At 48.7% G+C, this 26,459-nt stretch overlaps 1 protein-coding gene across 1 annotated transcript in view; it reads right to left on the bottom strand.

Moving 5' to 3' along the window:
* CHID1 (chitinase domain containing 1) overlaps positions 1–26,459 on the bottom strand; it is a 164,263-nt gene that overhangs the window by 128,613 nt on the left and 9,191 nt on the right. The window contains exons 4-8 of the mRNA XM_054171978.1: positions 25,607–25,739; positions 24,337–24,381; positions 22,050–22,156; positions 19,283–19,344; positions 9,201–9,293 (exon numbers count right to left, since the gene is read on the bottom strand). Of these exons, the coding sequence (XP_054027953.1) occupies positions 9,201–9,293; positions 19,283–19,344; positions 22,050–22,156; positions 24,337–24,381; positions 25,607–25,739 (440 nt within the window). The remainder of the gene's footprint in view (positions 1–9,200; positions 9,294–19,282; positions 19,345–22,049; positions 22,157–24,336; positions 24,382–25,606; positions 25,740–26,459) is intronic.

Raw genomic sequence — 26,459 nt, forward strand, 5'->3', positions numbered from 1 at the left:
CCTGAAGAAGTGCTGCAGTCCTTGCTCTGTGGTGCAGTGAGTTAGTGCAAGGAAGCACACAACAGCCCCTTTGAGCTGTCTCCTCAGCTGCTGCACATGTGATGTCATTTTGATGACATCAGGACATGTGGAGAGCAGCCCTGGGGAAAAGGACCCTGGAGTCCTGCTGCACAACCAGCAATGTGCCCTTGTGGCCAAGAGGGCCAAAGGCATCCTGGGATGCATTGAGAAGAGTGTGGCCAGCAGGTCAAGGGAGATTCTCCTCCCTCTCTGCTCTGCTCTGGTGAGACCACATCTGGAGTATTGTGTCCAGTTCTGGGCTCCCCAGTTCAAGAGGAATGAGTTTGTTGGATAGAGTATAGCAAAGGGCTACAAAGATGCTGAGGGCATCTCTCTTATGAGGAAAGGCACAGAGAATTTGGGCTCTTTAGTCTGGGAAAGAGCAGACTGAGGGGGGATCACATCAATGCTTATCAACACTTCAAGGGTGGGGGTCAGGAGGATGGGGCCAGGCTTTGTTCAGTGGTGCCCAGTGACAGGACAAGGGGTAACAGCCACAAGCTTGAACATCAGGAGTTCCATCTGAACATGAGGAAGAACCTTTGGAGTTAAAGGGTGACAGAGCCCTGAAGCAGGTTGCCTAGGGAGATGGTGGAGTCTCCAGCTCTGGAGACATTGATATTCTGCCTGGATGTGTTCCTGTGTGACCTTCTCTAGGTGACCTGTCTTGGCAGGGTGTTGGACTCAATGATCTTCCTACCTCTAGCATTCTGTGATGCTGTGACAAGGCATGCAACACTCTGGCTTACTGGGAGCCAGGACAGCAGTACAGAGGGCAATAGCCAAAAGCATGCCCAACACCTGCAATCTTCTCTAGAGCACAAAGTTTCACCAGCAAAGCCATCCACACATCAGAAGAAGCTCCTAAGCATTCATATTCTGAGGCAAACCTGAATGACTCTCACTTAACTCTTGACACAGGAACCTGGCTTCCAATCTCTCAGCTGTTAGCCACAAAAGAGGCCCTCAACAGCCATGCAAAGACAGGAAGGATCCACAGATCTGCCCTGGAGCTCTGATGAACTGAAACACACATGATGCATCATCCTTAGAAACAGTGCTCATTAAAAGCTTTCTCCTTTTTAAGTCCTCTGCATCTTATGGCCTGAACTCTCTTTGAGATAACAGTGTGGTGGTGAAGTGAGTAATGCCTCCAGCTCTGGGAGGGCTACACATGGAAGGGGTGTGACTGGCCTGAGGAGTCTGTGCAAACTTCAAGCTTGAGCTGAGAGCCAATGAAGAGGAAGCAGGTTGTGATAAGAAAAGATGTGAAATAGCCCCAAGGATGGAAAAGGAGAAACCTCCAGTAGGAGTATCACAGTGCTCTGGAGGAAGACCTCATCCTGCTGATACCTCCTCTTCTGCTCAGGGAACACTGAGTATCAACCTCAGGACCCACAGGAATCAGAGAATGTCAGGGGTTGGAAGGGACCTCTAGAGATCATTGAGTTCAACTTCCCTGCCTAAGCAGGATCACCCAGGTCCCACAGGAACACATCCAGAAGGGTCTTGAAAGTCTCCAAAGACTCCACAATGTCTCTGGGCAACCTGCTCCAGGGCTCCAACACTGTCACAGTGAAGAAGTTTCTCTTCACACTGAGACAGAACTTTCGGGGCTCCAGCTTGTACCTATTGTTCCTTGTCCTATCACTGGACACCACCAAAAGGAGCCTGGCACCTTCATCCTGACACCCACCCCTCAGATATTGATAGATGTTGCTCAGGTCTCCTCTCAGCCTTCTCCTCTCCAGGCTAACCAGACCCAGGACTCTCAGTCTTTCTTCATAGGAGAGATGTTCAAGTCCTCCAGTCATCCTCGTAGCCTCCACTGGACTCCCTCCAGTAGCTGCCTGCCTGTCTTGAACTGAGGGGTCCAAACTAGAATAGAATAGAATAGAATAGAATAGAATAGAATAGAATAGAATAGAATAGAATAGAATAGAATAGAATAGAATAGAATAGAATAGAATAGAATTAACCAGGTTGGAAAAGACCTTCAAGATCATTAAGTCCAACCTATCACACAGCACCATCTAATCAACTAACCCATGGCACCAAGTGCCTCATCCAGGCTCTTCCTAAACACCTCCAGGGACGGTGACTCCACCAGCTCTCTGGGCAGCACATTCCCATGGCCAATCTCTCTATGAAGAACTTCTTCCTAAAAGACTGTATGCCAGGAAAAGGGAACAAGTCACACCACAGCTAGAGAAAAAGAAACAACAGTTTGTGTTGCCCTGAGACTTGGATAATATCATAATGCACTAAAAACTAATGCTGTGCTGTGCTGTGAGTGAATGACTCACAAAACAGGCTGCAGAGAACACCAGAACTCAGGTATCTCAGGCTTGAGTTGGTGCCAGGGACAGTGGCACTGAGTGCAGCCTCAGCAGGGTTGCTGATGGCACCAAGCTGTGTGGGGCAGCAGGCAGCTGGAGGGAAGGGATCCATCCAGAGGGACCTGGACAGGCTGGAGAGCTGGGCACAAGCCAACCTCAGGAGGGGCAACAAGACCAAGGGCAGGGTCCTGCAGCTGGGTGGAGGCAACCCCAGGCACAAATGCAGGCTGGGCAGGGACTGGCTGGAAAGCAGCCCTGAGGAGAGAGCCTTGGGGGTGCTGGGGGAGGAGAAGCTCAGCAGGAGCTCTCAGTGTGCACTTGCAGCCCGGAAAGCCAAGCAGAGCCTGGGCTGCAGCAAGAGAAGTGTGGCCAGCAGGGCCAGGGAGGGGATTCTGCCCCTCTGCTCAGCTCTGGGGAGACCCCACCTGCAGTACTGCCTCCAGCTCTGGAGCCTCTATTGCAAGAGGGATCTGGAGGGGCTGGAAGGTGTCCAGAGCAGGGCCAGGAGGAGGAGCAGAGGGCTGGAGTTGCTCTCCTGTGAGGACAGACTGAAGGAGTTGGGGCTGTTCAGTCTGGAGAAGAGAAGGCTCTGAGGTGACCTCATTGTGGCCTTCCAGGATCTGAAGGGGGCTCCAAGAAGGCTGGGGAGGGACTGCTCAGGATCTCAGGCAGTGATAGGACTAGGGGGAATGGAATGAAGCTGGAGGTGGGGAGATTGAGGCTGGAGGGGAGGAGGAAGTTCTTCCCCAGGAGAGTGGTGAAGCCCTGGAATGGGTTGTGCAGGGAGGTGGTTGGAGCCCTGTCCCTGGAGGTGTTTAAGGCCAGGCTGGCTGAGGCTCTGGGCAGGCTGATCTAGTGTGGGGTGTCCCTGCCCATGGCAGGGGGGTTGGAACTGGATGATCCTTGTGGTCCCTTCCAACCCTGACTGATACTATGACACTATGATAGGAAGGAATCTCCTCACAATGCAGCTGGGATGTCAGAATCCTTCAGTCGCTAAAGAAAAGGACTCTGCACAGGTTTAGTGGCCATGGTGGTGTTGGGTTGGTGGTTGGACCCCATGATCTTGGAGGTCTTTTCCAGCTGAAGCAATTCTCTGATTCTGTTTTACAGCCCTGCTTGCCAATTTAAATGGCATTTATTTAGTTCCCTTATGCCCCAGCCTTCAACACTCTGCTTCTCCCTCTCTGCCTATCCAAAGCTGGTGGGCAGCCACATGTGGAAGCAAAAGGATTTCTGTATTAAACAAGTGCCCTCAAGTTAAGGATATAAAGCAGTTCAACTGTGCAACAGAGGAAAACACAAAGTAACTAAACCCATCCTGAAGCCCACAGGTTTTACAGAAAACAGACTGCAATTGGATTTCCTGCAGCTATTGAAGATTAAAATTAGATCTGATTCTGATGGTAGAAAGCACCCATCCTATATTCAGGAATAGGTTTGGACAAGGCTACATCATTAACCTCCAGAAGTGACATCACAGTTAAATGATCTCAGCACACAGACAACATTTTACTCACCTACAACAAGGTCCCTAAATCTTCTCAGCAGGCAGCATTTAAGCCCTGCATAGCTACAAGTCTATTAAGGAGCAGCTGAGGGACCTGGGGGTGTTCAGCCTAGAGGAGGCTGAGGAGAGACCTCATTGCCCTCTGCAGCTCCCTGAGAGAAGGCTGCAGTGAGGTGGGAGTTGGTCTCTTCTCCCTAGTCTCAGGTGAGAGAAGGAGAGGAACTGGCCTGAAATTGTGCAGGGGAGGGTCAGGTTGGAGCTTTAAGAGTGGTCAGGCTGCCCAGAGTGGCTGTGGAGTCCCCATCCCTGGAGGTGTTCAAGAAACCTGTGGATATGGTACTTGGGGCCATGGTTTGATGGCCATGGTGGTGTTGGGTTGATGGTTGGACTGGATAGGCTTAGAGGGCTTTTCCAACCTGTAGATGGAGAATCAGAGAATCATACAGGCAGAGATGCTGTTCTCTCTTAGTGCCACCAGCCCTCACTAGAAAGCTCAACAAAAAAAAAGTGAGATGAATGCAGAGAGAAGTCCAGGCAGAGAAGAGAGATTTATTCCATTTTATCACCCTTTTTGGCACCTTGAAAATGAAGGCACAGTGCAAGGTTGTGACAGCCCACAGGAAACTCAGGAGGCTGCACAAGAGCACCTGAAAGTGTGCTGTTAAATGGTCATAAAGCACAGTGGCTGGGAGCCTGCCCATGCTGCTTTACACCCCAAGGGCAGGAAAATGAGACACTGGGAATGGTTTTCTTTGGCTGTCTGCTAAGTCTCATCTGACAAACATCTACTAATGGCTCTCCACCACGGACTTAACGTCACTGACTTTTCATGTGCAGGCACAAGATTGCTGAACAGCTGGAAGGAAAAAGGAAACTTGGGAGGGGGGGAAAAAAAGCCAGTCTCTCACTGCTGACAACCTGACTGTTGGGAGCCTGCCCCACTTCTCATCATCAGGAAGTCAAGCTCAGCACGCCAGAAGTATCTGCATAAGCAGGAGGAGGTGTCTGTTCCACGAGGCGAAACTCAGAGATAAGGCATAAACAGCCCAGGATCAGCAGGTGTGGCACATCTCTCGCCTGCTCTGCAGGCAGCAGAGCCCCCTGCACCACGCTCCGGCACTGCAGGAAGCCTGCTCCGTGTCTCTAAGCCTCTGCAGCAGGTTATGCCTCCTCAGTCTGCAGCCCCACGGGACACAGCCCACACCAAACCTCCTGAAAGCAACTAACTTGGACAACGAGTTATCCATGGGACAGCAATGTGCCCTGGGGGCCAAGAAGGCCAATGGGATCCTGGGGTGTATGAAGAAGTGTGTGTCTGGTAGAGCCAGGGAGCTTCTCCTCCCCCTCTACTCGGCACTGCTCAGACCTCATCTTGAGTACTGCTTTCAGTTCTGGGCTCCCCAGTTCAGGAGGGACAGGGATCTGCTGCAGAGGGTCCAGCAGAGGGCTGCAAGGATGCTTAGGGGACTGAGCAGTGCCTGGGGAGGAGAGGCTGAGGGACCTGGGGCTGTTTAGTCTGGAAAAGAGAAGACTTAGAGGGGGTTTAATAAATGTTTATAAATACCTGAGAAGGATGGGGGTCAGCAGGGAGGGGACAGGCTCTGCTCACTTGCTCCCTGGGATAGGACAAGGAGCAATGGATGTAAGCTGCAGCACAGGAGGTTCCACCTCAACACAAGGGGGAACTTCTTTACTGTAAGAGTCACAGAACACCAGAACAGGCTGCCCAGAGAGGTTGTGGAGACTTTCAAGGCCTGTCTGGATGTGTTCCTGTGTGACCTGTGCTGGATTCTATGGTCCTGCTCTGGCAGGACCCTTTGGGTCCCTTCCAAGCCCTGATACCCTGTGACCCTGTGAACAGGGATTTGGAGCTTCTCCCTCTGACAGGAACAAGGCATCACCCATGACACAGCCATAAGTAACATAAGTTACCCACATGTGACAGGGACACTCCTAGAATCACAGAATGGTTTTGGTTGGAAGGGACCTTGAAGATCATCCAGTCCAACCATTAACCCAGCACTGCCAGGTCACCACTAAACCATGGCCCTCAGCATCACAGCTCCACAGCTTTTCAATCCCTCCAGGGATGGGGACAACACCACTGCCCTGAGCAACCTGTTCCAGGCCTTAGCCACGATTTTTGGGGGAGAAATTGTTCCTGATGTCTAACCTAAACCTCCACTGGTGCAACTTGAGGCCATTTCTTCTTTCCTCTTCTCATTACCTTTGAGGAGCAGTTATGGAGAGAGTAGAAGAATGCAGAGATGCAGAATGTGAACAGTTCTGGGGACAAGACAACCTTCATTACCACAATTCCCTGAAAGGCATGATGGGGGTTAGAAGGGACCTCTGGAGATCATCTAATCCACTCCCCCTGCTCACCTAGAGAACACATGGAGAACACCCAGAGAACATATACTCCTTGTATATCCTGGCAGCACTGCTGTATACCCTAAACACTTCACCACCATGGAGCACAGCAGCCAGTCATGCCCATGATGCAAGGCCACCACACATCTTTTGACCTGAGGGGCAGCCAAATGTGACCAAATGGCACCTGGGTATCATAGAATCAACAAGGTTGGAAAAGACCTCAAAGATCATCAAGTCCAGCCTGTCACCCAACACCATCTGATCAACTAAACCATGGCTCCAAGTGCCACATCCAAGCCATTTTTGAACACCTCCAGGGATGGTGACTCCACCATCTCCCTGGGCAGCACATTCCCATGGCCAATTTTGGGAAGAACTTTCTCCTCACTTCCAGCCTGAACTTTCCCTGGCACAGCTTGAGACTGTGTCCTCTTGTTCTGGTGCTGCTTGTCTGGGAGAGGAGACCAACCCCTTCCTGGCTACAACCTCCCTTCAGGTAGTGGCAGAGAGCAAGAAGGTCTCCCCTGAGCCTCCTCTTCTGCAGGCTAAGCAACCCCAGCTCCCTCAGCCTCTCCTCACAGGGCTGTGCTCCAGACCCCTCCCCAGCCTTGTTGCCCTTCTCTGGACATGTTCAAGTGTCTCAATGTCCTTCTTAAACTGAGGAGCCCAGAACTGGCCACAGGACTCAAGGTGTGGCCTAACCAGTGCTGAGTACAGGAGGAGAATTGGCAAAGCTCTTGCTAACCAAGCTGTACAGCACTGGCATGGCCCACAGTTCCATTTGAAATGACAATAATGAAGTCAAATCACTCTGCTGGTATTCTGGATCACCTTCCACCCTTGTCTTCAGCTCTGTCTGCTCACTCTCACTTAGATGCATCACAGCTTCATGATACAAACCCCTGAAGGAACAGAGATAATCTCCCTGAAATACACACTACTGGAGTCCCCTTTTCTTCCCAGCAAAAAACCTGGGGTACAGTAAAAGTGGGGGCTCTCAGTTTTATTCTGTAGCACTCAAAGACAATGTAGACTCTTGTCCTAAAAATGTAAAAAATTTAAGAGGATTCAAATTCCTCCCACATATAAGGAAAAAAACATGCTGCATCAAAAGCAGTGCTGCCAGCAGAGCCAGAGAGGTGGTTCTGCCACTTTACACTGCCCTGGGGAGACCTCACCTGCAGTACTGTGTGCAGGTCTGGAGCCCTCAGCACAGGAAGGACCTGGACCTGATGGAGCAGGTCCAGAGTAGGCCATGAAAATGATCAAGGGATTGGAGCAGCTCTGCTATGGGGATAGACTGAGGGAGCTGGGGGTGTTCAGCCTGGAGAAGAGAAGGCTCCAGGAAGACCTCATAGCAGCCTGCCAGTACCTGAATGGGGCTACAGGAAGGATGGAGAGAGACTGTTTGCAAAGGCCTGCAGAGACAGGATGAGGGGCAATGGCTTCAAACTACAGCAGAGCAGATTGAGATTGGATGTGAGGAACAAGTTCTGCACCATGAGGGTAATGGAACACTGCAACAGGTTGCCCAGGGAGGTGGTTGAGGCTCCATCCCTGGAGGTATTCAAGGTGAGGCTGGAGAGGGCTCTGGGCAACCTGCTCCAGTGGAGGATGTCCCTGCTGAGTGCAGAGGGGGTTGAACTGGATGAGCTTTGGAGGTCCCTTCCAGCCCAGAGCATTCTGTGACTCTATGACTCTCATCTCCCACATTTTGGGATTTTAACAAATAGAGTCTTAAGAATCAAATATCTTTCTGCTATAAACACTGAAAGATAAGAACTGCTAACTGCTGTTGAGGCAGAAAAGGATATAAACTGGCACATCTGTTAGATCCACATCAATGCACAAAAAAGAACAGAATCATTATCACTTACAAATATTATCCCCTTACCAAATGCATTTGCTGTACACATGAACTATCCAAGTCAAAATAAATAATCTTGAGAACCCAGGGCCCTTTTCTAGATAAAATTCCTTCCTGGAGCTCTGTTTTTCTTACTTAAAGAGCAACTGTTATCTGTCAGAGCTGAAATCATGCCCAGAGGCACAAAAAGTTCTCTTGCATGCTACTTTTATGGCACTTCTCACTCCTTGGCAACAAGTGATTAAGCTCCACAACTGTTTCTGCTCTTGTTCTGAAAGTTCTCACCAGATGTTATGGTTAACTGAACAGGAAGTCCCTCTGCAAGTTACTGTGACATCACAAGTTCAGTGGTATAGATGAATGTGCATAGCTATCACAGTGTGGCCAGCAGGGTGAGAGAGGGGATTCTGCCAATCTGCTCTGCTCTGCTGAGACCTCACCCAGAGTACTGTGTCCAGCTCTGGGGCCCCCAACACAGGAGAGACATGGACCTGCTGGAGAGGGTCCAGAGGAAACCACAAAGATGATCATAGGGCTGGAGCACCTACCCTGGGATGAAAGAATTGGGTTGTTCAGCATGGAGAAGACCTTAGAGCTGTATTTCAGCATCTGCAGGGGACCTACAGGAAAGCTGGGGAGGGGCTGTTCAGAAGGGATAGGACATAGGGCAATGGTTTGAAACTGGAGCAGGGCAAAGTTAGGAGGAAGCCCTGCACAATGAGAGTGGTGAAATATTAGAGTAGGCTGCCCAGGGATGTGGTTCAGGCCCCATCCCTGGAGACATTCAAGGTCAGGCTTCATGTGCTCCTGGGCAGCCTGCTCTGGTTGGAGATGTCCCTGCTGCCTGCAGGGGGTTGGACAAGATGACCTTTGGGGGTCCTTTCCAATTCAATACAATGTGTGATGCTGTGAAATATGCTTGAAGAGAGGGCTACCCACACTCAGTTTGTTATTCATGTAAGCTAGACAGCTACAAACAAAGCTTTGAATTTCTTGTCTGTCAGACAAGCAAGTATTTCTCATCTGCCATCTGAGCAGGCATACTCACCCTGCTGCAACAGCAGGAGGGATGACCAGGATGAGTTTAAGCTGTGCTTCATGCAGAGCCTCAGAGAGGTGAATGAGCAGGTGAATCAGCTCCCTGAAATACAAATGTATTGTTAGAGAGAAAGGGCAGTAAAACTGATTCATACAGTGACAAGAGCAAATTAACAAGCCACAGCAGAAATAATGGAGAAGATGCAGTTGGCAGGGGAGCCAAACACAGCTTGCAGTGAATGACCAGAGCAGGAAAAAGTGATCAGAGGTTTGCCCTCTTCCAGCAAGTCAGAACACTGACTTGCTGCAGGCAGCCTTAGGTTTACTGGCTCTGGTGATCACCCTGGAGCTAAACATTCCCCAGCTGTATTTTAATCTAACTACACACTGTGTGCAAACCCAGAGCATCTTCTTAGAGGGCTGGAGCAGCTCTGCTGTGAGCACAGGCTGAGGCAGCTGGGGTTGTTCAGCCTGGAGGGGAGAAGACCCCGGGGGGACCTCAGAGCTGCTTTCCAATACCTAAAGGGATCTTGTAGGAAGGCTTGGAGAGGGACCTTTCAGAAGGGTGTCTAGAGACAGGCCAAGGGGGAAGGGTTTGAAGCTGAGGGAGGGCAGGGTTAGACTGGAGCTTAGAAAGGTGCTCTTCAGCATGAGGGTGGTGAGAACAGGTTGCTTCAAGAGGTAGGGGATGCCCCATCCCTGGACGTGTTCAAGGGCTGTGCTGAACAGCTCTTGACGACAAAGTGTCACTGCCAGCTCTGCCTCTCCTCCCTGAGCTACAGGAATCAGCTTTTGGGCTGTCTGCAGCATGTACTTCTGCCATTGTTGCTCTGGCAATGCTTTCCCTCCCATTTCCTTATCTTAGGCATTCCACATTGTGTCACTATTCAGACAAATCAATTACAGCACAGAAAAGCTCTCTCCCATAGGAACGCATGAAAAGACTGCAGCTCTGAACAGACATTTATTGACCCCAACACACCCACAGCATGGCTCTCCTGCCATAAGCTCATCAAAAGCAGCATTCAAACTTGCTACACCTCTCCCACTGCTTTGTGTCTCGTGGCCAAGCAGCCTTTGCAGCTACCAGATTGCAGTTATGAGCACAGCCTTCATTAGCTGTCAGAGAGGCTACCTGCAAGATCAGGCTGGTCTCTGGCATTGAGATTATTCCACACCGTTCATTAGCCCACATCTCTCTTCTCTGCCTGGCTGCCTTTTTCAGCTGCAGGAACTTGGAGACCTCCACACTAAGCCAAACATTGGCTGACTTGAATTATTTCAAAGGTGAGGGGATAGAAGGAGGGGCAGAACAGGATGAAAGCACCTCACAAAGGTGCAGAGCAAGGCAACATCTGTTTCATTTTCACTTAGAAACAGAACTAATAACCCTGTTCCCACTCTGCATCTTCACATATCTGTCTCAGCTCCTAAAATCCTGCCAATCCAGATAGCAATGCTTTAAATCAGGAGAAGAAAAGCAATTGGAAGGATGTGGAACCAGATGCAGATAAAGAAGGGGGGAAAAAAAGGCAAGTGAATATGAAATTCAAGGTTTCCCACTTCCTTAGCAAGGTCAGAGACTGGGGATTAGCCAGCTGAGGTAAAAATTCACCCACAAAAGCAGTGACTGCACAAAAGTAGCATATTTTAACCCCAGAAAGGCATACAGCTTAGAACCACAACCTGCAGCTGTGACCAAAGGACAGAGACTGGTGGCCTGAGGAAGGGGCAGGAGTGCAGTTTGGATTGATGCTTCTAGTTTCTAGCTAGCAGACAGGGCTCTAACTGAAAACACTCCAGGAAAAGGGCCATCTTCTCTCCTCCCATCACCAAATCCCAGCAGTATAGCTCTGGCCAAAAGACAATTAGCTCCAACTTGGACACTGCCCTGAAACACTCCAGGCTTGGGGAAGAATGGCTGGAAACTGCCAGGTAGAAAAGGACCTAGGGGTGCTGGTCAACAGCAATGGAACATGAACCAGTGTGTGCTCAGGTGGGCAAGAGGGCCACAAGCATCCTGGGCTGGATCAGCAATGGTGTGACCAGCAGGATGAGAAGAGTGATTGTCCCTTGTACTGGGCACTGGTGAGGCCACACCTTGAGGTCTGGGTTCAGGTTTTGGCCCCTCCCTCCAAGAAGGACATTGGGGTGCTGCAACAGGTCCAGAGAAGGGCAACAAAGCTGGGGAAGGGTCTGGAGAACAGGGCTGGGGCGGAGCAGCTGAGGGACCTGGGGGTGTTTAGTCTGGAGAATAAAAGGCTGTGGGGAGACCTTCTCACTCTCTAGAACTCCTTGAAAGGAGGCTGGATCCAGGTGGAGGTTGATCTCTTCTTCTAAGTACAAGTGATAGGATGAGAAGAAATGGCTTAAGTTGCCCCAGGGGAGGTTTAGGTTGACATTAGAATAAACTTCGCTGAAAGGGTTCTCAAAGAGTGGAACAAGCTCCCCAGGGAGGAGGTTGAATCCCCATCCCTGAAGGTGTTTAAAAAACATAGAGTCATGGTGCTGAGGGCCATGGCTTAGCCCTCAGTAGAGTTAGAGAACAGTTGGAATTCATGCTCTTAAAAGGCTTTCCCAACCAAAATGGTTCTATGATTCTATGAAGAAAAGGGGTGACTGGAGAACAACAACAGATTCCTGCTCAAGAAACCCAGATTAACATCTACTCATTAATCTGTCAAGCCAAGACTTTGGGTCCTAAAAGCCTTCCAGCAAATCAGCCAGGATTCATGGCTAAAGACTTAATTTAGGTTCATTTCCATTTGTCAGCCAAGACAGATAAATCAAGCATGCACTCTCCCCCTCACCCCAAACAGCCATAGCAGAATGCTCAGGGTGTGTGTGCTATAAATTCACACTTTACTGTGTGCCCACAGTGCTTCCCAGGCTTTTAAGCACAATATTCTCCCATCCTACCACTGGTAATTGAGAAAGAAAAGCTACTGACATTTTAAACATTATAATGAGGTGCAGGAAAGCAGGAACAGAATCACTCTTCCTGAAAAGGCTTCATTAAATATTTACTAGGAACTTCAACATTGTCAAATTTAACTTCAGAGTAGCTACTAAAACACTGGCAGCTTTAAGACTATCTTGAGCTAATTAAGGTCTACTTCATTCCTACTACTTCAGGCCTTCTACTATTCCTACCATTTGGTAGGCCAACTTTCCAAGGGTTCATCACTTCGAAGTATCTCGTGCCCTCTGCAAACCTCCAAACTTTCAGCACTCCAGAGTTTAAGGGAAGCATCTGTTTTCAGAAGTCCCCTTTTCCAGCACTCTTCAGGACACCTTGCAGTCCCCTTTCCTGCAGTGCACCTCAGTGGGCTGTAGGTTTGTCTGAGAAGCCTTGCAGAAGACATTAGAAAGAAGTTGTTCCCCACGAGGGTGGTGAGAGGCTGGCACAGGTTGCCCAGAGAGGTGATGGAAGCCTCCTGCCTGGAGGTGTTTGCAGCCAGGCTGGAGGTGGCTATGAGCAACCTGCTGTGGTGTGAGGTGTCCCTGCCCATGGTAGAGGGGTTGGAATGGAATGGAATGGAATGGAACGGAACGGAACAGAATAGAACAGAACAGAACAGAATAGAATAGATCAGATCAGACCAGACCAGACCAGACCAGACCAGGTTGGAAGAGACCTTCAAGATCATCAAGTCCAACCTATCATCCAACACCACCTAATCAACTAACCCATGGCACCAAGCACCCTATCAGTCTCCTCCTGAATACCTCCAGTGATGGTGACTCCACCACCTCCCCAGGCAGCCCATTCCAATGGGCAATCACTCTCTCTGTGTAGAACTTCCTTCTAACCTCCAGCCTAAACCTCCCCTGGCATAGCCTGAGACTGTGTCCTCTTGTTCTGGTGCTGGTTGCCTGGGAGAAGAGACCAACCTCTGCCTGGCTACAACCTCCCTTCAGGGAGTTGTAGAGAGCAACTGGCTGATCCTTGAGGTCCCTTCCACCCCTGACAGCTCTGTGAAGACACACAAAGCTGTTAAATCCTCTGCAGTTCCACAAGCCTTCACAACTCTGCAACTTTCTAACTTGAGCCTCTTTTATTGTACAACTTGGTAGTCAGTGCTCCCTAAAATTTATGCCTTGTCAAGAAAATTGGGCAGAGTAAAGCTGCCTGAGTGGAGAAGAAATTGCCCTTTTGTGCCATTACATTGCCTAGTTAATACCAAGAAACTGCAATGAATTATGGCAAAACTTTGATTAATAGATTAATTTTTCAGGGACTAACATGAAGGATAGAACTGCCAGCAGAGCTTTTTGCTCCTCTACTCCTACCACCATTAATAAGATGTCTGAAGGTCATCTTCTGCATGGTGCCAAGTGCCTGCAACACGTGGTGACAAAAAGAGATCCCCTCGTACAGCTTGGTTCTGTGTGGTGGCAGTGCCATCTGTCAGCTGCTGCCAGCCCGCTCAGAACACTGTGTGTGCTCTCCTGGATGCTGTGACATTCTGAGGGCTGCATTCATGCCTTTTGCACAACACAGGGTCACAGAATGGTCCAGGCTACAAGGGACCTCCAAAGCTCATCCAGTCCAGCCCCTCTGCAGTCAGCAGGGACATCCTCCACTAGAGCCCAGAGCCTTGTACAGCCTCACCTCCAGAACAAGACACAGTCTCAAGCTGTGCCAGGAGAGGTTTAGGCTGGATGTTAGGAAGAAATTAATAGAGAGAGTGATTGCCCATTGGAATGTGCTGCCCAGGGAAGTGGTAGAGTCACCATCCCTGGAGGTGTTTAGGAGGAGACTTGACGGGGTGCTTGGTGCCATGGTTTAGTTGATTAGATGGTGTTGGATGATAGGTTGGACTCGATGATCTTGAAGGTCTCTTCCAACCTGGTCTATTCTATTCTATTCTATTCTATTCTATTCTATTCTATTCTATCCTATCCTATCCTATCCTATTCTCCAGGGATGGGGCCTCAACCACCTAACATCCAATTTAAACCTGCTCTTCACCAGCTTAAAGCCATTGCCCCTGGTCCTGCCCCTGCAGGCCTTTGTAACAGGCCCTTAGCAGCCTTCCTGTGGTCCCCTTCAGGTACTGGAAGATTGCTATGAGGTCTCCCTGGAGCTTTCTCTTCTCCAGGCTGAACACCCCCAGCTCCCTCAGTCTATCCTCACAGCAGAGCTGCTCCAATCCCTTGATCATTTTCATGGCCTCCTCTGGACCTGCTCTATCAGGTCCATGTCCTTCCTGTGTTGAGGGCTCCAGACCTGCACACAGCATTCCAGGTGAGGTCTCCCCAGAGTCATGACCCAGGCCTCTGAAGGAAAACAAAAAAATCCACCCAATAAAGCCACAAGTAGGCTTAGCAAGAGAGAAATCATCCTGCCTAGCTGGTGCCTAAATAAGCAGGAGAACCTTTGCTTGCTCAGTTATCTCAACAGCTCTGCCATGTACACTTCTAAACTGAAATGCCACAGGGTAAATAACCTGGAGTATTTTATTGCAAAATCAGACAGTTCTTTAATTAAGGAGCAGGTTTGAACTACAAGCAGCAGTGAAACACACTAGAATTGAGGTATTACCTGCACAGGCTCTGCTGGCTGCCTTAGGAAACCAATTGCCTATCTGTTAGAATAAGAGATGGGCAGCTGAATACTTTTTTTCCCACTGAGCAATGACTGCCAGGGTGAGAGGAGGCAGTGGCAGTTAGAAGCAGCCTTTCATCCAAGGTTAAATTTGACCTCACTGTGATTTGTACAGCAGCAATTCTACTCCCAGAAAGCTCAGAAAAGAAGTAGGCTGCAGTACTATAGAGGGGACTTCAAATGATCTTTATTAGATGTCCATGGGAGCCTGAACTGGCAAGTGAACCCCACCCTGTAACTTAGGTCCCCAGACATGTATCAAGACTATTCAGGTTCTTCAGATCTGGGGTGCATCAAGAGGAGTGTGGCCAGCAGATCCAGGGAGGTTCTCCTTCCCCTCTACTCTGCCCTGGTGAGACCACACCTGGAACACTGCATCCAGTTTTGGGCTCCCCAGTTCAAGAGAGACAGAGACCTGCTGGAGAGAGTCCAACAGAGAGCAATAAGGATGACTGAGGGACTTGAACATCTCTCCTACGGACCAAGACTGAGAGACCTGCAGCTGCTTAGTCTTGAGAAGGGAGTCAGAGAAGAGATCTGATCAGTGCTGATAAATAACTGAAGGGTGGCTGTCAGGATGAAGGTGCCAGGCTCTTTTTGGTGGTGCACAGTAACAATACAAAGGAACAATGGGTATAAGCTGGAACCCAGGAGGTTCCACTCCTCATGAAAAGAAACTTGGACGGGGTGAGGGTGCTGGAGCCCTGGAGCAGGCTGCCCAGAGAGGTTGTGGAGTCTCCTTCTCTGCAGAGAATCCAACCCCCCCTTGGCCATTGTGATCCTGGGCAAGCTGCTGTGGGTGCCCCTGCTTTGGCAGGGGGGTTGGACTGGATGATCCCCAGAGGTCCTTTCCAATCCCTAACATTCTGTGATTCTTAGATTCTTTTCAGCATCTAAATATAAGAACCTAAGGCAATTTTATACCTCCAAATGTCTACAAAGCATGCATACAGGATTGCTATGCAAGACCTGAGGCATCTAGGACCCTACATGTAGAGCCAGAGACCAGGCTGCCTAGGACACCCAACATGAAACCAGGTAGATATATTTAGGCACATAATTCTCTCATATAAAATTTATACTGTTGCTAACATCACCATTTACATGAATATGCAAAAGCAAGCAGCAGATTGATATCATTTCAGACTCCAGTCTGCTGAGCATTACAGAGCAATTCTAACCCTCAAATTAGAATGCCTAGAAGAGGTTTTTTTTGCTCCTGAAAACAAACAAAACAGAACAAAGTGAGTTCTGCTTGAGAACATGTAGAGAAGATGCATGGGGAGCCTGAAACAACAGGGTTTCATGTCTTGGTGGATGCCTGCAACATGAGTTCTTAGCAACCTTTCACCTTATCTGCAATGCCAGCTAGCACAAAGCAGGCTCATCAGATAACTCCTCAGGCTTGCAGGAAGAATTGCCATTCATTTCCAGTCTGGAGTGAGTACCCAAACCCTCAGTGTTTGCTAGCAATATGCAAAGGGCTGACAGAGAAGTGTCTAAATCTGCCTCATTGTAAAATGCTCAGTGATCACAGGTTCTCACAGAGGCTGCTCACAGGATGCACAGGTTGCAGAGAGCATGCACAGGGTACAGAAGCTTTGCTCTCTGCTAACACTGCTACCCTGCTACATGGAGACACTCAGACATGGCATTGTCACCAGAGCCATGGCCAATCCCCTCCTGAACACCTCCAGGGATGGGGACTCCACCACCTCCCTGGGCAGCACATTCCAAAGGCTAACAACTCTCTCTGGGAAGAACTTGCTCCTCACCTCCAGCCTAAACCTCCCCTGGCACAGCTTGAGACTGTGTCCTCTTGTTCTGGTGCTGGCTGCCTGGGAGAGGAGACCAACCCCCACCTGGCTACAATCTCCCTTCAGGTAATTGTAGAGAGCAAGAAGGTCTCCCCTGAACCTCCTCTTCTGCAGGCTAAGCAACCCCAGCTCCTTCAGCCTTTTCTCACAGGGCTGTGCTCAAGGCCTCTCCCCAGCCTTGTTGCCCTTCTCTGGACACCTTCAAGAGTCTTCAAGAGTCCTTCTTAAACTGAGGGGCCTTTGGTGCCATGGTTTAGTAGTCATGAGGTCTTGGGTGACAGGTTGGACTTGATGATCTTTGAGGTCTTTTCAAACCTTATTGATCCTATGATCTTTAGGCAGTGCAGTGGTTCAAGCCCCAAGACCACAGGGAGAGTATGCAGATGTCACTGTGCCTCTTTAATGCAACCAAAATTCATGTGCAGCTACTGAAAAAAATATAATCTCATGGGAACACTTGCTCAGCTGAGGTCTGCTGAGAAGAGAGCTTCCATTAGTCCAGCTTTCTAATAAATGAAGCAGTGCATAAACCATAACCCAGTTTAAAAGTGAGTCAGGACCTTCCATTTGCAGGTCTCCAGATTATTTTTGCAGACTGCCTTCCCTCAGGAAACGCTGATGGACTCTGACAGAACTATCCCTACACACTGCCTTCAGGAGTGGAAGCTGATTCTATACCCTGTGCTGTATTAACTGCTCCTGCACTGCTAAGGGACTGCACTGGGTGGGTCTGCTCCATAACATTATTAACAGAAGAACAGGAATCTGTTATCACACACCAAGCCTAGCTTCAGCTTGCTGCCTAGATTAGTATCATAGAATCAGTCAGGGTTGGAAGGGACCACAAGGATCATCTAGTTCCAACCCCCCTGCCATGGGCAGGGACACCCCACACTAGATCAGCCTGGCCAGAGCCTCAGCCAGCCTGGGCTTAAACACCTCCAGGGATGGGGCCTCAACCACCTCCCTGGACAACCCATTCCAGGGCTTCACCACTCTCATGGGGAAGAACTTCCTCCTCCCCTCCAGCCTGAATCTCCCCACCTCCAGCTTCATTCCATTCCCCCTAGTCCTATCACTGCCTGAGATCCTGAGCAGTCCCTCCCCAGCCTTCTTGGAGCCCCCTTCAGATCCTGGAAGGCCACAATGAGGTCATCTCGGAGCCTTCTCTTCTCCAGACTGAGTCTTCCCCAGAATCCCAGAGTCCCAGCATCGTGTGGGTTCAGAAGGGACCCTCTGGAGCTCACCCAGTCCAACCCCCCTGCCAAAGCAGTGTCACCCACAGCAGCCTGCCCAGGCTCACAATGCCCAGGGAGCACTGGAAGCTCTCCACAGGAGACTCCACAACCTCCCTGGGCAGCCTGCTCCAGCACTCTCACAGCAAAGAAATCTCTCCTCTTGGTTCAGATGGACTACTTGTACTTCAGAAACAAACACACACACACAAACAAACCAAAACCAACCAAACAAAACCCCCCAAACAAACAAAACCCAAGGGATTGTTCATCTTCTTTTTCAACTCAATCATGTGCACTCTAAATAATAGGACCACACTGTATCAGCTGGGCAGGTTTCCTTGTCTTGTCTAATAGCTCTGAAAGTAATTTGAAGGTACTCTCTGTTCCCAGCAGCATCATTGTGTTCCTCCAACTAGAAGTAGGTTACACTACTTTCAGGTGTTTCACCTTGAAAGACCTGCATCAGGAATTAAAACAGCTGCTTTATAGGGAGCATACAATTGCTGTGCTGTGACTGCTTCACATCTCCAGAGCACGAGGGCTCATCTCTGTGCTGACGTCTCCCTTCAGCTGACCCTCAACCTTCTAAGGCTAAGAAGATGCTTTACTAACGTTGTCACTCTGGAAAGCCAGGGTTTGAGAAGGAAGCTCAGGAACCAGTTATGTCACAATGCTGCCACTCTGTGGGCTCAAGGCGTCATGGCCTGCTGCAGGGCTTTTGTAGCGGGGACGAGGGAAGCAAAAGGCAGTCCACACCTGCCCCTAATCAGGAGTGACTCTGCTCTGCTATTCAGAAGAGCATCAACAGATCCCAAAGGAAGAGCCCTCGATGTGCAGTAAAAACCACAGGCTTGCTAAAGGGCCAGGTTCACACAGAATCACAGAATTGTCAGGGTTGGAAGGGATCTCAAGGCTCAGCCAGTTCCAACCCTCCTACCACAGGCAGGGACACCTCACACTACAGCAGGTTGCTCACAGCCACTTCCAGCCTGGCTGCAAACACCTCCAGGGATGAGGCTTCCACCACCTCCCTGGACAACCTGTGCCAGGCTCTCACCACCCTCATGGGGAACAACTTCTTCCTCACAGCCAATCTCAATCTCCCCACTTCTGGTTCTGCTCCATCCCCCCCAGTCCTATCCCTCCCTGACACCCTCCAAAGTCCCTCCCCAGCTTGCTTGGAGCCCCCTGCAGGCACTGGAAGGCCACCAGAAGGCCTCCTGGGAGCCTCCTCTTCTCCAGATTGAACAACCCCAACTCTCTCAGGCTGTCACCATAGGGCTCCAGCCCTCTGCTCATCCTCATGGCTGCTCCCTGGACACATTCCAGCACTTACTATGACAAAGTCAAATCCACATGGACACATGCAAAAGCTGCTTTAAAAGAGCTGGTTTTTAGGAACTGCACCCTAGAGATTTATACTCACCTGTGCTTTTGGTTTCCCAGCTGACTCCAAACTTCAACTACAAACCCATCAAAATTTTCATTCTAAATAAAGAGAGTTACAAGAAGAAAGAGTTAACCACCAGACTTATTCATGATGCTGGTATCTGGAGCTGACAAAGCACACAGTTACTGGAGTGTTGCTGTACTATCACAGATGGAACATGCTTTGTATTCTTATGCCAGCTGCCTCTTAAAGCAGCACTTCATGAAGAAGTCAAAAAAAGCACACATTACTTAACATGCAGAAGCTGAAAATCTCTATTAGTTATCCCAAAATCCAGCATTGTAGGGGTTGGAAGGGACCTCTGGAGATCACCCACTCCAACCTTCCCCCCTGCTAAAGCAGGGCACCTGTGATGGGTTATGCCCACCCTGGAAGCAGGAGGGGGGGAGGGCTTGTGAGAGCTTTGCCCTGCCTGGAGGAGGTTTTCCCCCTGGGAAACTGAGTTAGTCTGTTCCACTCCCCCTCCCTGTCCAGCAAGCCTATAAAGAGGAGGACACTGCAGCCATTAGCTCTCTTGGCCCCTGCCTTTGCCTGGATGAGGACTGCTGCTGGCTCCCTGCTTCTCTGCCATGTGGTCCTCCCTGCTGCATCCACACCTCTGCAAAGGACTGGTTTTGTACTTCACATTTTCCCCCCATCCATCCTTGTTCCTTACCCTTGTGAACCCTTCCTGTTATTGTTACATATATATAGTTTAAAGAAAATTCATTATCTCTCTACTTCCAAGCTGACTCCAAATTATTTCTTGGTGGATTTGCTCCTTCCCTTTCTTTTCCTCTCTATTGGGAAAGAGGAGGGGGGAGTGGGGGAAGGATTCTCAGCCTTGCCCCCATCTGAGCTCTTAAATCCCAGTTAAGGCTCAAACCACCACAGCACCCACAGCAGCTTGCCCAGCTGGAAGCTCTCCAGACAAGGAGACTCCACAGCCTCTCTGGGCAGCCTGCTCCAGGCCTCCAGCACCCTCACACCAAACAAGTTTCTCCTTATGTTGAGATTGAATCTCCTGGGGTCCAGTTTGTGCCCATTGCCCTTTGTCCTGTCACTGGGCACCACTGACAAGAGCTTGGTATGATCCTCTTGCCCTTTAGACACTGCTGAGCACTGATAAGAGACTCTAACCATGACTTCTATTCTTGCAGGACAAACCAGTGGGTATCAGACTGGGAAAATTCAGCCATTAGTGAAAGCACTTTGCCAAGTAAATAATTTGACAGACATTTTTATGTCTAGTCAGAAGAAAACCCCACAAGCTCTTCAGTCTGAAGATGGAAATGTTAACCTGGCCTAGGCAAGATTCCAACCATTTCCCACAATTAATCTCCCCTTTCTGTTTAGCTCAATCAAGGACACTGCTGCACTTGAGTGGCCTTTCCTGGAGAAGCCAGCTTTTGCTGTGAGGGCCTAAAATTGCTTTATCAGTCATAAATGTTAAGAAACTATTCAGTTTACCTCCACCTTCCTCTAGAGAACATTAGGAGCGCTTTCCATCACATAGAAAGTGAGAACACTTTTCCTGGCAGCAATTAAGCAGGCTGCCAAAAACTCTCCACTGAAGTTGAATGTCTTCTGGGTGCACCTTGTCAGGTCCTACACATTCATAGCTCTAAAGCCATCAGCTAAAGGCTGCCTAGAACACCTTATCAAACAGTAATGACTGCTCAAAGGAAAGCCTCTCTTCTCCTCTCCTCAGTTTCTTGGGTTTAAGGAAAGTACTTTACCAAACCTGAGCAGAACTCTGCAGTTACAGATACCCAGTGAGTTACTGTGAGTACAACTGTTCAGAGGTCTGCAGCACCTCTCTTAGAAGTACAGGTTGAGAGAGTTGGGGCTGTTGAGCATGGAGAAGAGCAGGCTCCAGCAAGACCTTAGACCTTCATTTCAGTATCTGAAGGGGGCCTACAGGAGGGCTGGGGAGAGACTGTTTAGAAGGGCCTGTGGGGATAGGACAAGGGGCAAGGGTTTGGAAATGGAGCAGAGCAGATTTAGATTGAAAATTAGGAGGAAGTTCTTTAATATGATAGTGGTGAAATACTGGAACAGGTTCCAGAGATGTGGTTGAGGCCCCCTGGAGATGGTCAAGGTCAAGCTTGGTGGGGCCCTAAGCAACCTGCTCCAGCTGCAGATGACCCTGCTGAATGCAGAGGTATTGGACAAGATGACCTTTGAGGGTCCCATCCAACCTGATGCATTCTGTGATACCTGAAGTGGCTCATTGACAATGGCACACTGAGTGTGCTCCTGTAACACTCATTGCACCCATGACCCTTCTTCTGCCCCTCAAAAGCACCACTAACTAGTTGAACCCCTGCTTAATAAAACATTTCTTAACAGGAATGTAGAAGAAAGCTGTCTACTCACTAGGCAACCTCCACAAGAAGTTAATCAGGTCTCCACTACTGCCTCAGCCACACTCAGCCTGTCAGCTCTTTGGAATAGTTTTATCACTCACAAATTCTGGCAGGCAAAAGTCACCAGTGCAGCTGCCTAGGATAACTCAACAAGGTTATGCTGCCCAGCCTGATACAGTCTCACTTTGGAGCTAGTTAACTGCACTAAGTGTTGCTATACTCCAGTTACAGGAATTGGATGCAAACTAGGACACACTGCCAGGAATCCAGCTTCATTATTGGTTTGAGCAGCATTTTGGTTTGCAGAACAGAAAACTCCTGGGAATGAGAAAGCAGCCAGGAATTGAATACCATCTCACACTCTTTCAGAAGCATGAGCAAAGAATTCTCTTTACCTTGGCCAGCAGAATCACATTCTTGGACAGCTCCTCTATCTCATCCTCACTGCTGAAAACACTCTCGAAGTCCTGGTAGGTCCAGCCATCAAACAAAAGTCGAGGCACTGTCAAGCAAAGTCATCAATCAGCAGTGAAAAGCAAGAATTTATTATCACAGAATCACACAATGGTTTGGGTTGGAAGGGACCTTAAAGATCACCTAGTTCCAACTCCCCTGCCATGGGCTGAACCACCTCTTACTAGACCAGCTTGCTCAAGGTCCCATCCAACCTGGCCTTGAACACCTGCAGGGTTGGAGCCTCCACAACTTTTCTGGGCAGTCTGTTCTAGTGCTTCACCACTCTGGTGGTGGATAATGATGGAAATGGACTATTTCTGCAGCAACAGAATAGAGCACATACAACCAGAGATGCCACTGAGCACCTCAGCTCACAACTAAGATCTTTGCTCTTTTACTTGGGCCAGCTTGAGCAGCACAGATAAAATGACACCATAGAACATGCTGCTGCTTCATTTTCTGCTTAGTTAAAGGTCAGCACTGATGCAAGTGTTAAGAGACCTTCACTTGACTGAACTATCTTAGCTGAACTACCCCTCAGGGCCCCAGGTGGAGTCTTAAAAGATTGCCAGTGTGAAGCAGTAATTTTTCTGTGAGCTGGGGGTCTCCCCTACCACAGGAATGAGATAGAAGAGTTGACTTCAAACTCTGACCTGCTCTTTTGTACACAGCCCTATATTATTTCACTCCTTTACTTATCTCAGACCCCTGTGAAGGGTGAGTGTGGGAAGGACAGAGCCAGGCTCTACACAGTGATGTCCAGTGACAGGACACAGGTTGGTCTCTTCTCCCAGGCAACCAGCACCAGAACAACAGGACACAGTCTCAGGCTGCACCAGGGGAGGTTTAGACTCGAGGTGAGGAGAAAGTTCTTCCCAGAGAGAGTTGTTAGCCATTGGAATGTGCTGCCCAGGGAGGTGGTGGAGTCACCATCCCTGGAGGTGTTCAAGAGGGGATTGGATGTGGCACTTGGTGCCATGGTTTAGTCATGAGGTCTGTGGTGACAGGTTGGACTTGATGATCCTCGAGGTCTCTTCCAAGCTTAGTGATACTGTGAGACTGTCCTCTAGGTGCAAGCTGGAGCAGAGGTGGTTCCATGTGAACATAAGGGAAAACTTTTTCACTGTGAGGGTGGCAGAGCCCTGAGGCAGGATGCCCAGAGAGGTTGTGGACTGTCCTTCTCTGGAAATACTCAAAACCCATCTGGATGTGTTCCTGTGTGACCTGCCCTAGGTGCTCCTGCTCTGGCAGGAGGATTGGACTCTATCTCCAGAGATCCCTTCCAACCCCTAACATTCTGTGATTCCATGAGTTTTACTTTGGCACAAGTGGGCACTTGAGCTCACATAATCTCTTTTTGTAACCACACAAAACATTAAAAACATAGCCAGGCAAGAGTGAGGAAAGCTGCTGCTGGCACAGTCGACAATCATGCCCTCTGGAAAAGCCAACAGCTCCCACAGAGCTACGTGGTTGCCATTTCCCCTACAGACACACCATGGCACAACTCTTCAGTTCACAGCTTCAGGGGAAGAAGAGCAAAAGGACTTTGCTGCCACCATGCAGGGAAATCTGACTCACATTTAGAGCATTTATTTTGTTTCCTTTTAACTAAGCCAAACTCCTGAGCAACAGGTTTGAAGATTGCTCCCCCAGGGTAGGAACGTGGTGGTACAAACAAATTACCCTCCACAGAGGGCTCTGTGACCCAAGGTTTATCCAGAGACAAGAAATGATCAACACTTCAGTTATTTAACTGGACTTGTGACAAGGGCTTGTAGTGATAAGACAAAGGGGATTGGATTGAAGCTGGAAGAAAGGAGATTTAGACTGGAGGTTAGAAAGAAATTCTTGACAGTGAGGGTGGGGAGACACTGGAACAAGTTGCCCAAGGAGGTTGTAGATGTCCCCTCCCTGGAAGTGTTGAAGGCCAGGCTGGATGAGGCTTTGAGCAACCTGGACTTGTGGGAGGTGTCCCTGCCCATGGCAGGGGGTTGAAACTGGATGATCTTGAAGGTCCCTTCCAATGCAAACCATTCTATGAATCTATGAAACCAGCTATAGTTAACTGCTTTTATTTCTCTTCTCAGACTCCTTCCTTTATAAAAATGTGCTGTGGTAACATCCCTATCTCCCATTTACACCCAGGAGAAAGCCTTCTTTTGCTCTGCTAGCAGTTAAAGAGGATGAAAAAAGAAAGCCCTGACAAACAAACGGGAGGCTCACCTATTTTGATGTTTTTGGAGGCTTTTCTGACATCTTTCATCCAGCCTGTCAAACAGTAGCAAGAGAACAACTGTTAAAATATAAATTATCTTGACAATGACAACTGCAAATAATGTGGCATAGTCTCACTGTCTCTATCTTCCTGCCACAGACAGCAGGCTTACAACACCTGTTCTGCTGCACTGAACCCGAAGCTCTTCGTTTCCACCACAGCGTAACTGGCATTTACTACACGCTCTCTCCCCAGCCTCTCCCTCACTTCTGCCTCAGCATGGAAACTGCTCAGAACAACACTTCTGTAGTCACCAACCATCACCCAGGAGGAGCTGTTTATTTTATTTCACTTTTTAAAAGGTATTTTCACGTGTTCCACCCCTTCCTCTTGGCAGTCAGTGCACTGGAAGGGTGTCAGCAGGCACCCACATGGTAAAGAATTGGAGCTGTTTCAAATGGCATCCCACAGTCAGAGGTAAAGCCATAGACTCCTTACTTAATCAAGACTATATTAATTAATTAAGGATCCATTAATTCCTAATATATCAAGTCATTATGTATTCAGAACATATCAATTAAGATGCATCAATTGAAAGATATCAATTAAGATGCATCAATTGAAAGATATCAATTAAGCTGCATCAATTGAAAGATATCCATTAAGATGCATCAATTGAAATGTATCAATTAAAATGTATCAATTAAAATGCATTAATTAAAACACCTCAATTAAAATACATTCATTAAAATACATTAATTAATTGAGGCTATATTAAGACTATATTAATTAATTAATTGAGACTCCATTAGCTGGAACCCAAAATTGATGCAGGTTTCTTGACAGTGAAGGGAAAAAATTCTCTTCTGCTGCAATTTATTTCCCATTCCCAGAACAAAATCACCCAAGGATTTTTGCAAAGCAGGGGGAAAAAAAGCCACAAGTGAACAACTGCACAGTGCAGAGTGAAGAGGTTTTGCCTGTCCAGAGTCTTAGTCCCCTCTTTTTCTTAAAGAGGGGCTTTGTAGATGTCCTGGTGAAGAGCCAAGCTTTCTACTTATTCTTTGGACAGATAAACTATGGACATGTGTGGAAGCAGGTAGGAACAGGAAGGAGTGCACTGAATAAAACTCTCCCAACACAATGGAGTGGGTTCAAGTGCTTCACCCTGAGGCAGAGCCCCAAAACCTCACATGCATACATCAGCAGAACTACCTCGAGTGCTCCCAGACCAGTGATCTTACTTGCAGTGCAAAAGAAAAAGCAAACAAACACCACCTTTATCAGCATCATGGAGGCCAGTGAACTGGAACCTTTCCTTCCCTCTCCTCCTCACTTGTAACCAGACTGGGGAGATCAGTGTCAATTTGGCTCCAAATATTTTAGCAATGTCATAGCCATGGCTGTTCCACTGGCAAAAGAAAGGAGAAAGTGAAGAAAAGGGAGAGGCTCACAAGCAAGACACACAGTGCACTTTACTGTTGACCAACACACACTCTTGAACAAAGAACCATTTGCTAGATCCCCAAGTTGTTAGAGTGGGGAAACCCTCTGGGACATGATTTGTATTCAAACAGCCTGGAGACTCCGCTAGTTGCACAAAAGGCAATCTGCAAACCCACCTCAACTACAGGAATTTGCCTGTAGGATCATAGAATTGCTAGGGTTGGGAGGGACCTCAAGGATGCAACTTCCAGCAGCTTTGAAATTACAGACTCTGCATTTTGGTTCAAGAGAACTTCACAGAGGTGAAAATTTACAGGGCAGTGCAAGGCTGGAAAGGACTGAAAAGCATCCTCTGAACAAAAGGAAGAGACATTTATTATTCAAGAGAGGATGCCCTGAACAACAGTAGGATTGGGTAGTAAAAAGAGATCAATTTTACAGCAGCATAAAATTTTTTACTGTTTATTTAGAAGGTTCAAGCAGCTTGCTTGCATGGTGTGAGGACAATTAACAGCCCTGCTGTTCTGACTGAACTGCAGCTTCACATGGCTCAGCAAGGACGAGAGAACACTGTGGTCTCTGCTTCACCAGCAAGGAGAAAAACATTATCCCAGGCTCCACAGCCTCTCTGGGCAGCCTGCTCCAGGACTCCAGCACCCTCCCAGCAAAGCTTTTCCTCATGGTT

This window comes from Dryobates pubescens, chromosome 22, assembly GCF_014839835.1.
Source record: "Dryobates pubescens isolate bDryPub1 chromosome 22, bDryPub1.pri, whole genome shotgun sequence".
NCBI classification, from domain to species: Eukaryota; Metazoa; Chordata; class Aves; order Piciformes; family Picidae; genus Dryobates; species Dryobates pubescens.